Source organism: Aspergillus fischeri, genomic scaffold, assembly GCF_000149645.3.
Source record: "Aspergillus fischeri NRRL 181 1099437636263 genomic scaffold, whole genome shotgun sequence".
Taxonomy (NCBI): domain Eukaryota; kingdom Fungi; phylum Ascomycota; class Eurotiomycetes; order Eurotiales; family Aspergillaceae; genus Aspergillus; species Aspergillus fischeri.
In genome coordinates this window covers 560,737-575,226 of record NW_001509763.1, presented here as the reverse complement: position 1 = coordinate 575,226, position 14,490 = coordinate 560,737, and the positions used below count along the sequence as shown (strand labels likewise).

Genomic DNA, 14,490 nt, shown 5'->3' with positions numbered 1-14,490 from the left:
ACGTCTAGGACGGAGCAATCGGCTTGTTCCAGGATGAGTGGGCCCGGTGAAGAACGGTATGCATTCCCTTTTCATATTTTGTTCGTAAACAAGCCAGATCTCTTTACTGACAGGTGTACTTCTAGATGGCGCGGAGGTCGTCCGTACGATCAAAACCGCCAGTCGGGACAAAGACACTCTAACTCGAGGAACATGGGCGCACACAGCGGGAATCGCGGCGGACAGAGCTCAGCTCCCTGGTCGGATTCGCGTGACCAACCCGCCACCGGGCCGTCTCAGGAGCACGTTCCTGTGCGTGGGTTCAATTCCGCAGAGTTGAAAGCAGCTCTACGGAGAGGTAGGCATTCTCTTGTCATCTACTCCATTCTCTAGGATCTGCTAACACTATCTGGTGTATCTTCAGGCCCAGGAGGTAATACCCACCCGTCCAGCCGGAACCTACATTTCCGCCACAAGCAGAAGAGTCGCTGACCACCCGCACCAGAGCCCAAGCCTTTCTTCTACCGACCAAGTGGAAAAGATGCAAACAACAACCGTGCCAGCGGACCCTGGGGTGCAAAGCGTACGTCATAATACCACCGATCCGTCAGAGTTCAACGCTGTTAACACATGTGCAGCCAACACGATGGCAAACGGAAAGGACTTCTTTCTCGAGCTCCGCAAGCAGGTGACCGCGTTGCGTCAGGGAGCTACTGTTCCTGGAGGTTGATCCTAAAAGGAGCAATATTAGCCTCAAGGCGACGAAGAAACATACGAAGGTGGTACCGTTCTCAAGCCGAGTCTGAAGCAAGGCTTCAGTGGCCTCGGTTCAGAAGAAGAATCGAGGATATGCTGGCTGCTGCTGGCTTTTGCTGGTTATTACCAGAGTGAGCGCCCTGGTCAGTGTGGTACGCGAACTCGGGGTATGCGTTAGGAATTGGGCAGTACCGCTATTCCTTTGGCATCTTCTGCTGTTGTACTGGTAGATGGCTATGACACGAACATATTCGAGAAAAGTACATGCAAGTCAAGGAATATCGAGAGAACCTTCATGATCCACATATTGGTCTATAAATACAGTGTACAGAAGGCAATGCACGTATGGTACAGTAGAGAGCAGTCTAGTATACAGTGTCCTTGCCTTACTTTATCATCCACCCGTCAGCGCCCAAAAGACCACCATCCTCAGCACGCGGATCAAGAGCCCACTTCCTAAGAGCCCTACCACCGAGATCCGTGCTGAAGCCTGCCTCGAACATCTCAATCCCAGCCCACCCGATCATGGCCGCATTGTCCGTACATAAATACGGCGGCGGCGCAACAATCTCAACATGTCCGAACCCGCGGACATCAAGGAACGACCGCAGCACAGCCATCAGAAACCTATTAGCTGCGACTCCACCGCTAATAACGAGCGTTTTGACATCTGGGACACCCTTGTTCCGCGCTTTCTGCTGCAGCTCCTCAAGAGCGATGATCGTCCGCGAACCGAGATGCTCAAAGCAGACGCGCATCGCCTCACGGGCCAGAGCAACTCGCTCTTCATCCGAGACATCCTTGCCTGCTGTCTTCTTCGCTCCCATCAATTTGTTGATCATGCTCGGCAGAAATGAGAAGCTGAACTGCAGCTGCCGGGTATTGGCGAAGGGAGACGTGAGGGTCCAACCCCACGGGCTTGGCTGCTTGATCAGCTCCTCGCCTCGGGTCTTGGGGGCACAGTAGCTGCTCCAATCTGCGCTGCCGTTGGGAAAGGCAAACTGTTCCAGCAGTTTGCCGTACATTGTAGTTTTGGCTTCGTTGAGGACAGAGGGTGCGAGAATTTCTCGCGCAGCTTTATCGAGAGATTCGCCGATCGCGATATCCGCAGTCGACGCCATTATGGTATGGTCTGTGATAGAGGTGGACTCGACAAGCATTGAATGGCCGCCGGAGACCAGTATAGAGAGGAAGGGAAACTCGGGGGTTAGAGGTGGGTTGGTAGAGGCAACATCGGTGCCCTGTCGCGCTCGGTTCATGGCGGAAACAAGTCGAGGAGTCAGGAGATGAGCTTGCATATGATGGACGCCGACAAATGGGACCTGCCATGCGACGGACAGGCCTTTGGCTGTATCGAGTCCAGTGAAGAGGTTCGCGCGCATCCCGGGCCCGCGGGTGGCCGAGACGAAATCCGGCTTGCGCCGTTGAGAGCCATCTGACAGTTTCATTAATTTCGACGTATCCTCGCCGTCTTCTGATACTGATGGTAAGTGCGTGAGCGCCTTATCGACGAGTTTGGCCAGATTCTCTTGATGCGATTCAAGTGCTAGAATTGGGTGGATGCCTCGATATTCCCTGGTATCTGCCGTCACATTCTCGAGAAAATGAATTCTCGCAGAGACATCACGGCATCGATCATTTTTCTCCACAATCGCAACTGACGTGTCGTCACTATAAGGAGGACAAAAATGAGCGAAATCCAGACTGGTGATGTAGTCCGACGGTAGCAAAAAGACTTACCATGACGTTTCAATGGCGAGGGTGAGGAGTCCTCGATTCCGGGCTCTCTGGATCACTTTTGAAGGACTGCATATTCTCCCACGGAGGAGAGCAGATGCAGATCTCGAAATCAGCATTGAGAGAATTATTGAAAGTGGTCCTTCGGTTTAGCATGGCATTAGGTTGCGCTGCGAAAAACATTCCTGCGGAACCCGCACGGACCATCGAAGCCCTGGAATACAGCCCTAAACCGGTATCAACCCAGCAACAGAGACGGTATCTACTAGATACATTGTGCTGCTATCAGCTTAGGTGGTGTTAAGCATGCTCTGAGGCTGTAGGACATAGAGTAATAATGGCTACCTATCTCGCTCTACGTCCTACAATCTTCACTCCACCATAGTTTGTTTACAACTATCGCTTCAGTCATAAAGAATGCATTTGGATCGTATCATCACGTCATAAGCCATAATAGCATCTATATACACACTGTTTCACAGGTTGCTCTCTCACTGAGATCACATCCGATTAACAATCATCGGAATCGGAGCGTTGCACCGACAGTGCAAAATCCTGGATTCTCGCGACGATCGCAAAGTCGTAGCCGGGCGCAGACGCCAGAAAACATGCAGTCTCCAGAACCCAATTCTCGACCTTAGGTCTGGGCTTTGGCGGGTCTGGTGTCGAGGTAGACACCGTATCATGTCGGTTGGACCTCTCATTCACGCATTATCCAGCGTCGCTCTTCTTTTGACAGTTTCGTGTAGGCGCCGTAATACTCCTCAGGGTTCTCGATTGGCGTCACGCAGTGTACTGTAGGAGTAGCCTGGAACTGGATTCGCTTCTCTGCGTGGCTGGTTGCACTGGCCATGGGTTGCTTCTTGAGAATGCTCTTTGATTTACACGAATTGGTGTAACTGTATGATTGCGCTTGAATACTCGAGAAACGCTTTCCGCCCGGGCTTGGGGGAACCGGCGAGTTTGGTGTGCGGGGGAAAGGACCAGGAGACTTAAGCGATAATGAAGGACGAGTAAGGCTCTGCGCGGTCGAAGTGACGACATACAGCTTGGGCCTCATATTGACGGTAGTGTGAGGTGAAAGATTAACAGATGGTGATTGTTGAGTCGTGACGGAGTATTGTTGAACGCTCTGAGAGAGAGATGCGCAACTTGAGGTGAAGACTTTGATCAACAAAGTCTTCGCAAGATGCAAGTATGTAAAAGGTGACTATTATTGATGAAGTGTAGATCCAAAACAAGAAGGCAAAAGATAGTAAATAATGTTTGGACCAGCCAAACAAACCCCTTGTGGGACGAAAATAGAACAAAAAGGACAAAAACGACAAACTGAGACGGAAAGTGTCTGAGGGAGAGAGAGACTCGCAGCAACCCAGGGGTTCTGCGCGGCTATATAGTCGCCCACTGTCTAGCAAGGACATGAGATTGGGACGGAGGAGAAAAGAGGGGAAAAGAGAAGAGCAAAAAAGGTGACGAGGGGGTTGGGATGTTGACTGCCGGCAGCCAATGATCACCACCACATCATCATCCTAAGCGCCAGACACCTGCAGCCAACGCACGCGAACAGAGTCTATCACACTTGGGTTGTGATTAGTCGCATTATAGTAACGAATCATGGACTGACAGCGACGGTGGAAATGCTCTGAAGGATTTCAACCTGACGAATTAGCAGTCTCTCTCGTCGACCTGAGCTCAGCACTTCGGCAGAGGTAAGTCTATAGGGCGAGATTATAGCCGGATGCTTGATCCTTGCTTGAGTGATACTTAATTTAGATCCCTGCAGAAATCGAGTCTATGAATGACAATGTTGTTTGGCCGACAAGGAGCCATGACCCTTGCCCCAAGGGCCTCGACCGTATGAGCTGCTACTCCCAGAAGAATTGCAGCTAGGACGCCCTCAGAAGTGCTCCTCTCGGCCATGGGATCGCTGACTCGGTTGAATCAACCTTCGTTGAGACTCGACATACTGACTAGCCAGACTATTGGTCGTTGTGGGATACACCTCTTGAGCCACTGGAAAGCTACTGGAAAGCCTGATGGTATACAGCTTCACCTTCCTTGTCCATTACATGCAAACTCATTTCCAAACCCTAATACACCAAGACATATTATCCATATATGGTTAAGCTAAGATACCATTTTCTGTTTAATACTGTATTATATGGCATAGGACAATGGAGTACCTCAGTAAGCTGTATTATGACAGTCCTAAAGGTACACATGTCCCATCAACTTCAGTACCTCAACCTCAACCAAGGCGCCATTAACATATCGGAACACCATAAAATAGCACACCACCTTGAGTCCTGGCAGCATATAATAATCGACCATATAATATATAGCAAGAAAAAACTAACTACATCACAAATGGCCATGCTTGCAAGATGTTCCCAGCATTCTATCATAGATATCCACAAGAACATGCGGCAGTTCGGCACTGCTTGATCCCCCCAGATCTGCACTGGCCAGGCACTAAGCATCACCCCCTCAATGGCTGACGCCCTTTGCGACCATCTAACTAAAAAACTAGGTCTGTACATTGAAGAAATGGCCGTCTTGCTATGGGATGAATTTAATATACTACCATCATCATTAACCACCCAATAAGCACTTTCCTAGGAAGGCTAGATAAAAAAGAAATATCAGCAAAAAAGAAAGAATAAAGCCCTCAGCTGCAAGATTTCTATTAACATAAATTATCTAAGTTTCACTCATATCATTTAGTCTTTGTTAACAAGTCCGGCTGTAACAAGTGGATAGGATTTAGATAGACTAGTTAGGCTCTGATTAGGGTGACGCCAGTCTAAATATCTAAATTTTATCAGGGAGAATGCTACTAGATTCTACCTGTATATGCTCAAAATGGCATCATGATATCTTATACCTTGAAAGGTTCAAACTGATACCACATTCTTTAAAGATTTTATTTAGTAGCTTCTCTAGCATTACAGCAGATGGCTAGAGCCAAAATCTGTGCTCATCATGGATAATACATGTTTCCATCACTCAGAGCACGTCAAGTAGTTGTGTTCTGATGCGGGAGTCAAGCTACTGTACTTGCCACCTTACTCACCAGGTTTCAATCCTATTAAGGAATTCTTTGCTGAGTTGAAAGCCTACATCAAGAAAGCTTGGCCAGCACATGAGGAAGATCCTGATCGTTCATGTTGGTACAAGGAAGGAAAGTGCCAAGTATCACTTTCAAAATGCAGGCATACTGGTGGAGGAGATATGAGCATGCATTGAATAGAGGTCAATATTGCGTTTCTGCAGGGCTACAGGTGTGATTATCAGCCATGTTGATAGCTCACATGTCATCGCATGCTAGTGCAAAGATATTGAGATTACCATTCTTTTGCTTCAAATGTCAAACTCCCTTGTTCTTGAACTACACATCCTACACGGTCTGGATGCTCTTGAATGCTGAATCGTCGTACTCTTTTGGATTCAGCATGCACGGGTTCTCACATCAATGGCTTGAAGAGGACAATTAGAAAAAATGAAATCAGAGGGTCGTATGATCATGTGACTGTCATGTGATGGAATTGTAGGCGCGGCACAAGATCATTTCTTCATTTACTATTACCTCTACACCTGCGACGTAAATTTTCAACCAATCTAGGGCATAAATCCCTCCAGTCCCTCTGATATCAATGACGGCCTCCCTCGCGCCTGATGACTACACAATCGCGTGGATCTGTGCGTTGCCTCTGGAAGCGGCAGCGGCCCGCGCCATGCTCGACAAGACCCACACCCCACCCCGATGGCCTACTACCGATCCCAACGCCTATGAATTTGGTGAACTAAGCGGGCATTACATAGTCATTGTCCACCTTCCAGATGGCGTATACGGAAAAGTCTCTGCGGCGGCCGTCGTGTCTCGCATGCGTTCAACCTTTCGTCGACTTGAGTTTGGAGTGATGGTGGGTATTGGAGGAGGAGTCCCGGAAGGAAAAAATGACATTCGATTAGGCGATGTCGTTGTCAGTAAACCCGGTCCAAATCATAATGGGGTCATACAGTACGATTATGACAAGTCGGTTCACGGCGGAAAATTCGAGCAAACAGGCATCTTGAACAGGCCACCGCAGATTCTTCTGAGGCACATGACCCGGTTTAAAGCAAGACAGATGACTGGGACGGACGACGCTATCTCAAAAACACTGGAGGAAGTAGTAGAACGAAACCTCAGCTTGAAGGACGGATTTTCTCCCCCCAGAGGGCACGCAGATTTTCTTTTCCGTTCCTCCTACCGCCATGTTAACGAGGAGGACACTTGCGAAAAGTGCGATAAAGAGCAGTTAGTCAAACGACCACCGCGTGATACAAGGGCGCCTTATATCCACTATGGGTTGATTGCCTCCGCAGATCAGGTGATGAAGGACTCAGAATTGCGAGACCGTCTAGCTCAACAACATGGGATACTTTGCTTTGAGATGGAGGCTGCAGGCCTTATGGATGAGCTTCCGACACTTGTGATCCGAGGGATATGCGATTATTGCGACTCCCATAAGAACAAAGAGTGGCAAGGGTATGCAGCTCTTGTTGCTGCTTCTTATGCAAAAGTGTTCCTATCAGGAATACCAGGATCCCCTGTGATCAGTAGTATGATATCTTGATTCCCTTGCCAGAATTGGCACATAGGACTCTGCTAAGTGATAAACTAGTTGACACCAAATTACGAGAATACTATGACATGAACAATCGTCTGAGGATTAAGCGCCTCTCTGGAGAAATTCTGGATATGGCGCAATGCTACATCAATCTTTCAATAATAGAATATAAAAACAAGAACCAGGATATGAAGTTGCACGCGAAACTGCCATCCTCGGGGTTTTCACTATTTAATCGCCTAAAATTAGCAGCAGACACTCCTGAAAGGGAAGCCACACTTCCAGACCTATTTTGTGACCGAAAACTTCCCAATGGCCAAGTGATTTAGCCGAGACGGATTTTAATTCGAGGACGAGCCGGCGTTGGGAAAACAACACTCTGCAAGAAGATTGTGCATGACTTTTATTACCAACAGATGTGGTCAACCCTTTTTGACCGCGTTATATGGATACCTTTGCGGAGGCTCAAGGGCATATCAAGCCTGGACGAATTCTTCCGCTGGGACTACTTTTCTTTTCAAGCTGAGCGTGATGAGTTAGTTTCTAAGCTCTGGAAAACGGTGTTCGATCAAACCCATAAGAGAACTCTCTGGTTATTGGACGGCCTCGATGAAATATCAGGATATCGCCATTCTTCTGGAACTGACTTGACTGAGATATTCAACAGCCTCTTGAATCAAGACAATGTGATTATTTCATCCCGGCCATACTCTGTGAACGTTTCTGGTCTTGCTCCCTTTGACCTAGAGTTGGAGGCTGTCGGATTTCGTCCAAGTGAAGTGCAAACTTACTTGGCCAATACTGTAAAGGATCCAGATATTACTGATCAAATCCGTTCCTTTATTCAGAGCCACTGGCTAATCCAGGGACTTGTCCGAATACCAATACAGCTTGATGCATTGTGCTCTGGTTGGAATAAGAATAACTTCCATTCAGGTACTTTACCACATACCATGACAGGAATATACCAGGCCATTGAATTACAGTTGTGGAAGAAGGACATCTTGAACTTGGAGAAGAGAAATAATGCAGGGCGCTTAAGTGAAATCGTGGTCCAGAACCTTCGAACACGCATGCAAATTCAGTCCTTGGTGGAGATTGAGATGAGATTACTGGAACACCTTGCTTTTACAGGGCTATACAGCGACGTTACTGAATTTCATCAGGGCCATCGCGATTGGCTATACGAACAACCCCAATTTTGCCAGATGTCAGATGATGTCCTTGACCAACTCTCCTTTGTGCGCACATCAGATACTTTGAACCAAGAGAAGAGTTATCATTTCTCACATCTTACTTTCCAAGAATTTTTCGCTGCTCAATACTTTGTCAGGTGCTGGGTATCTAAATCCAGTGAATCCCTTCTCTTCCTCAAGCGCGACTTCTTGAACGGAAAAGAAACAATCAGAATACTACCGGAAAAATTTATTGAAAAGGAAAAGTATGGTGGACGCTATGATGTATTCTGGAGGTTTGTCACAGGGCTGCTGCATGAAATTGATGAAGAGCAACCTCATTCCTTGAACATATTGAGCAGGAGCCACGGGATTTACTCGGCCCAGCACATCAGCGACTGCTTATGCACTGTTTTAGCGAGATACCTCAGCCAAAATACTCACAGCCAGAAGACTCGGAACTAGCAGGGAGTGAAAATAATTTCTTACGACGCCTTCGAGGAAAAATGGAACTTGGATGCCTACAATGGTATGACTATGAGGACAAATATCTTGAGAAAATGTGCCTCTGCAGTGAGATTGAATTTCCAGAAGATATTCTGTGTAAATTGCTTGAGAACAATTTCTTGCAAAGGGAAACATCCCACAGAGAAAAGATTCTAACAGCGTTAGCCCATCGTTGGCATATGTCGACCAAGCTCATGGCTATAACCGCAAATTCTATGGAGGACGACGACGCGGATGTGAGGCGGGCAGCTGTTCAGGCGTTAGGCACACAATCGCCCTGGCCGCCCAGTGTCCTCGAAAAGGTCGTGTACCGATTCAATGACGACGATGGGCTTGTGAGGTGGGCAGCTGCTCAAGCCTTACGCAGACAGCCTCCCGAAATCCTGCAAGCGGTCATGTGCCAATTAGGCAATGACAACTCTCTTGTGAGGGAGGCAGCTGTTCACGCCCTAGGAGGGCAATCTCCCTGGCCGCCTGAAATCATGCAAGCAGTCACATGCAGATTAGTTGACGACAACGCGAGTATGAGGACGGCAGCTGTTCAGGCCTTAGGAGGGCAAACTCCCTGGCCGCCCGAAATCCTCCAGGCAGTCAGATGCCGATTGGGTGACGACAACGCGGATGTGAGGGCAGCAGCTGTTCAGGCCTTAGGCAGACATTCTCCATGGCCACCTCAGATTAGCAAGGCAGTCATATGCCGATTAGAAGATAACGACTTGGTTGTTAGGGCACTAGCTGCTCTTGCATTTGGCAGACAAGCTCCCTGGTCGCCCGAAATCCTTCAGGGTATCATGTGCCAATTGGGCAACGATGACAACCGTGTGCGATGGGCAGCTACTAAGGCCTTAGACACACAGTGTCCCTGGTCGCCCGAGATCTTCGAGGCTGTTGTATGCCGGTTAGACGACAATGATGAAGATGTGAGGGTAGCAGCTATTCAGACCCTAGGCACACAAGCTTCCTGGCCTCCTGAGATTGTCGAGGCGGTCGTGTGCCGATTAAACGACAAAGACAAACAGGTGCGGCGGGCAGCTATTGAGGCCCTAGGCAAACAATCTCCCTGGCCGGCCGAGATCCTCCGGGCGATCATGTGCCGATTAGATAAAGGAGACTGGGAAGTGGCGTCCAAGATAGAAGCTCTCCTGTGGAAATATGATGATTTCCTTTCTCCCATCTTCAATATGCATGCTGATGCTGCCTTAATGTTGGGCAAAATTTGGGCTCAACGAAGTATCTATGGGATGTTTGTCTGCTATGTCTGTGATGGAGATGTATATTTTGAGACATCAGATGGGCGAAGGTCAATGTCTCTATCTATGGAAAACATCCAGCTGCTCAAGCAGACATTATGGGTTGCCACCGTCAACAGCCCAATATTACGTTTAGTTTACAGAGGTGGAACTCCATTTAGTAGATTGAGAGATTGATCTGATTCCAATTCTTTATTATTTCCGATCATCTTCAACTAAGAAGGTCTAGCAGAGCAGCTAAACTCATTTCAGGGCACTAAAGTGATTGACTGGTTCTTGCGGCAGAACCTTGGGAGTGACATGGGAAGATTTTCACTGCCTGGGGCAGTTGAATATTGATAAGTATTGCTGCACCTTCAGTTTGTCCTGAATATGTTCGCAAATTAGAATTAGTTTAGTTCGAAAAAATGCCAGAAGTATAGGACCCGGCCACCACCACCACAACAATTGTAACTGTTTAGACCCAACAGCTTTTATTAAGAGCCAGTCCCCAATAATCTACGAAGTCATGGCAATGGGGCTGTGAAATACCAGTATATGCTCGAAGTCGATTTCGAACTCTGTAATACTCAAAAATTTCAGGCACAAACTAATATATACCACAATTATAGTATCAATCCTAAAGTCACGTATTGTTACTCGTTAGATACAGAGCCGCTAGTTATGTACTAATGCATATTTGACTTAGGGGTTCGAAAGCCCGTCTCTTTAGACAGAAGATGGAAGGTAAAGTTGGGTGCCACTCTAGTTACCAATGATCGCAGAAACCGGACGGTCATGCACCACAGTCACAATCTGTCTGCAGCCATGGTGTTCTCTTCACTTAGATACGTCTCTCTGTGCTCATCACTCTCACATCTTTGGCATAATCATCACACTGCAGTGTGAACCTAGAGTTGTGAGCTCAATACTGACATTTGTTGACCATCTCGGTGGCCGACATCTCAGGAATATACGACTGGATCGTAATATTGAGTTTCGTCAGTGGCATCCCAAGTACAGATTCGGCAGTATCCTCCGTGCCAATGAGAAAGGCACGATGAGACAAGAAAGTATTTGGTAGGAGTCAATGGCTCTTGTTAGACCCGTCCCCCGAAAGTAAGAGAGACAGCAATCGGAATCTTAGAAAGGGAAGACTGACAAACTGACGATTCAATGTTCATTCTTCGTCCAGTGGTCGACTTTTCGCTTCTATCTATCTTGTCTACGGGTGGGTTGACCACTCCTGCTTACTGAGCAGAAAGCGGCAGTCGTTGAAAAAGCTCATGATATGAGTGTCTTTGTAGGGGGGAGGAATTTGTTACACCATTGATCATTGTCACATTATCACACAAGGTTAAAGGTACATTATAGGTATGCTTAAAGCAGATAGAGGACGACATCCATATCAATAGCAGCAAAGACTTGCGCTCAGGCTTGCTATCACTTTGATTTATAATCCTCGTTCATTGTATTTTGCGCAGAACAATATTTTGCCTGGTGCTGAAGCTCTGTATGACCATCCAGCTTCACCTTGTATGCATGTATCTCTTCCTCCATGGAACGGGTCTGGAGTTATACTCAATTAGTGGCACACAAATACTGTGTGTAAGATTGCTATATCAATACTAATGCAGGACGTGTCTGCAGAGCGCCTGAAAGACTAGGGAAGCAAGAAAGTGGGTTGTCTCTTAATCATAAGGGCGCCTCAATAGGCAGTCAGATGAGCGACTTAACGTTTGCCAATGCCTGATTCATCTGCCAGCTTGCTTGCAAGAGCCTTTAATTCCTCCTCAGCTGCTGTTGGGTCCACTTCTCCCTCAGCAGCAGAAGCCTCAAAATCGAAAATTTTCGCACCGTGTTCCGTCATCAGAAAGTTGTACTTGTTGAGGTCCCCATGCACAATTCCAAATGTATGCAGCAGACGAACAGTTTCCACACAATCTTTGAGATTATGTATGTCTGGTGTTTCCCCCAAAATTTCCTCCATTAGAAAGCCAACTGTTCGTGCTTTTGTTTCCTCATAGACGAAGCCAATAAATTTCGGAGCGAGAGGAAAAGCGCTTGCTGTTAGAGTAGAATATATCGAAACCTCTTCTTGCAGGGCCGGAATTTCGTGTCTGAATCGGGCAATCTTCAGTATCCACGTTTCACCGTCATAGTTTACTCGGGAGATGCGATCACTGATCCGAGAGACCTTTCTCATGTCTAAAAGATTGAGAAAGATGGCACCAGGAATACTAAGTTGTTCGAGATGTAGCCCGTGTGGCTTAAATTCGTCTAGATTGCTTTCAATACCCTGGAAGCCTCTCCGAACAGTGAGTGTTTTCCATTCCTCCTCCCACTTTAAAAGTTTTTGCAGCTTTGGAAGAACTCGATCGCCGTCTGTCCTGCAATCACGAGGAATGATATCCCCATCAAGGATAGAAACATATACGATCCTTGAATTTCTCCTTATTCGATAGAGATAATCATTTTCCTCGAGATCCAGGGACAATACTTCCTGCTTAATCTTCAGTAGAAGCTCCGCTGAGGTAGATTCAGGATATGCCTCACCTCAACAGGTGCTGCTACGACTGGCTGGTTGCGTAGGGGCAGGATTGAGCTAATACGCCTAGAGAAGGATGTTATGAAGAACCATATAGGAGACCAAAAACCTGCCATCAAAAATGGGTGAGATATGCCGAGCATGCCGACAAGATAGCTAAGGTGTAGATATGCGACGACGACGCTAAGAGGGTGTCGGATTCGAGACGTACAGGTTATCCCTTGGGGGAATTTAGTAAACAATGTCACGGTATCACACAAAGTTGAAGGTGCGTCATTGTAGGTACTTTCTTAATGCAGATGGTGGAAGATATCCCATATCAACAGCAGCTGAGTACCCGGCCACATGAGTTCAGACTTGCCGCCACATTGATTTATGCCCTGTATTCTGTCCAGAACAACATTTTACCTAGTACTGTTCAGTTCGTCCAGCCTTATCCTTGGGTTTTCCATCTTTCTCTCCATCGCTTGCAGCGGGTCTGCAGGTGACGTCAGCCATAGCCAATTGGTAGCACACAACTGTTGTGTGCAAGACTGCCTGATCCGCACTGAGCCGACGGATCTACAACTTAAATATTTTGTTAGGAATGATCACCCTTAATGATCCTTGAACGAGCCACCGTGGATCGCAGTCGGCAGTTTCATCATGGGCGTATTGGGAATTATTCTTGAGCCCGCCGGTAAGTCGATCGCTACAACCTCCGACAATGACAACGGACAGGATTGACTGACTATTTATGACTACAGCGATTGTGGCTATTTTTACCGCTGGCACCCTCATCAACCGTCGCAAAGATATCAAGTTCTCAGAGACACCCTGCGTTGAGACACCGTTGCTTCAGGATGAAGACTGCGAAGCTCTAAAACCAAGGAGATCATCCAAGGGGAGCCCCAACATCCAAACACGAATTCTTGCCCGTTTTCCGTTTCTTATAGAGATATGGTATTGGCTACTTACGTATTGGGTACGGCATCATTCTGTTTCTCTTTCTTGATCTGTGACGCGATCATCTGACAGTGGCCCAGATCTACCAAGGACTGCGCGCGATCTCTGCCCGAGCGATCAGCGACAACGAAGCCATTTTTGAGACGGCTAAGCGCCATGCGCATCAGATCCTCAGTCTAGAACATTTCTTACATATAGACGTCGAACTACGAGTGCAACGATTCGTCCTCAATCGCGCGCCTTGGCTAAAGGCTGTTCTCGCTAGAGTATATTACTCGCACATTGTATTGGGCGTCATCTTCCTCGTCTATGGCTATACCTTTTTCCAAAGGGAAAAATACCAAGGAGTCCGCCGCACTCTGGCTCTCGAAAATGTGATAGCATTTATAATCCTCACTCTTTGGCGATGTAGTCCGCCACGACTACTGCCGGAGGAGTACGGCTTCGTCGATATGCTGCATGACAACAGTGCCGGATCCGCTTGGACACAAAACAAGTTCCAGCTCACAATTGCGGCAATGCCTTCGCTGCATTTTGGTAACGCTGTTTTCATTGCTCTGTGCTTGTTGCGATACAGCCCACACTGGTTCATTCGCGTGGTCGCGCCGCTCTGGCCCATGATGATGGGCGTGACAATTGTCGCGACGGCAAACCACTTTGTTTTGGATGCCTTCGTCGGTGTTTGCGTGACCTTGACGGCGTATAGATTCAATCATGCCATGTTGGTTTTGTTGCCGGTGGAGCGGGTACTGTTCAAGTTGCTCCGCATGGAGAAGCCGGAGCAATAGTGGTCCGGAGGCAGTCGATTATATTCTTTCTTTATGTCTTAGGCAACATTATTAGAGGTCAGTCAAGAGGAATGTGCCGCGTTCTGAAATTATTTTCAGACTAAAGCCTCAATGAAGTCCATTGTCTAATCTTCAATTTCGAGATCCACGAAGGTTGAATATATGTTGTACATACATACTCTAGGAACCGGCTGACAACGCCAACAATGACAT

The 14,490-nt window shown here is 47.5% G+C and overlaps 7 protein-coding genes across 7 annotated transcripts, besides 4 other annotated features; 4 read left to right on the top strand and 3 right to left on the bottom strand.

Moving 5' to 3' along the window:
• Window positions 1-33: 33 nt before the first annotated feature.
• On the top strand, window positions 34-709 carry NFIA_026440 (uncharacterized protein; the record flags this gene model as incomplete). Its single annotated transcript, XM_001261466.1, has 4 exons — window positions 34-56; window positions 126-337; window positions 485-562; window positions 618-709. The coding sequence occupies 4 exons, from the start codon at window positions 34-36 to the stop codon at window positions 707-709; spliced, it is 405 nt and encodes a 134-aa protein (XP_001261467.1).
• Window positions 710-1,121: 412 nt separating this feature from the next.
• Window positions 1,122-2,591, bottom strand: NFIA_026430 (N(6)-L-threonylcarbamoyladenine synthase family protein; the record flags this gene model as incomplete). The annotated part of the gene is made up of 2 exons (XM_001261465.1): window positions 1,122-2,406; window positions 2,476-2,591. The coding sequence occupies 2 exons, from the start codon at window positions 2,589-2,591 to the stop codon at window positions 1,122-1,124; spliced, it is 1,401 nt and encodes a 466-aa protein (XP_001261466.1).
• Window positions 2,592-3,172: 581 nt separating this feature from the next.
• Window positions 3,173-3,532, bottom strand: NFIA_026420 (uncharacterized protein; the record flags this gene model as incomplete). The annotated part of the gene is made up of 1 exon (XM_001261464.1): window positions 3,173-3,532. One exon carries the CDS (start codon window positions 3,530-3,532, stop codon window positions 3,173-3,175), a length of 360 nt encoding a protein of 119 aa, XP_001261465.1.
• Window positions 3,533-4,758: 1,226 nt separating this feature from the next.
• Window positions 4,759-5,637: a mobile genetic element.
• Window positions 5,434-5,625: a mobile genetic element.
• A 488-nt stretch (window positions 5,638-6,125) lies between the features above and the next one.
• NFIA_026410 (uncharacterized protein) lies at window positions 6,126-7,414 on the top strand (the record flags this gene model as incomplete). Its single annotated transcript, XM_001261463.1, has 2 exons — window positions 6,126-7,077; window positions 7,140-7,414. 2 exons carry the CDS (start codon window positions 6,126-6,128, stop codon window positions 7,412-7,414), a joined length of 1,227 nt encoding a protein of 408 aa, XP_001261464.1.
• A 1,532-nt stretch (window positions 7,415-8,946) lies between these two features.
• NFIA_026400 (HEAT repeat domain-containing protein) lies at window positions 8,947-10,194 on the top strand (the record flags this gene model as incomplete). Its single annotated transcript, XM_001261462.1, has 1 exon — window positions 8,947-10,194. One exon carries the CDS (start codon window positions 8,947-8,949, stop codon window positions 10,192-10,194), a length of 1,248 nt encoding a protein of 415 aa, XP_001261463.1.
• Window positions 9,146-9,419: a microsatellite.
• Window positions 9,193-9,419: a microsatellite.
• Window positions 10,195-11,728: 1,534 nt separating the features above from the next.
• NFIA_026390 (uncharacterized protein) lies at window positions 11,729-12,660 on the bottom strand (the record flags this gene model as incomplete). The annotated part of the gene is made up of 2 exons (XM_001261461.1): window positions 11,729-12,340; window positions 12,553-12,660. 2 exons carry the CDS (start codon window positions 12,658-12,660, stop codon window positions 11,729-11,731), a joined length of 720 nt encoding a protein of 239 aa, XP_001261462.1.
• Window positions 12,661-13,189: 529 nt separating this feature from the next.
• On the top strand, window positions 13,190-14,277 carry NFIA_026380 (phosphatase PAP2 family protein; the record flags this gene model as incomplete). Its single annotated transcript, XM_001261460.1, has 3 exons — window positions 13,190-13,223; window positions 13,291-13,508; window positions 13,570-14,277. 3 exons carry the CDS (start codon window positions 13,190-13,192, stop codon window positions 14,275-14,277), a joined length of 960 nt encoding a protein of 319 aa, XP_001261461.1.
• Between the last annotated feature and the right edge of the window lie 213 nt (window positions 14,278-14,490).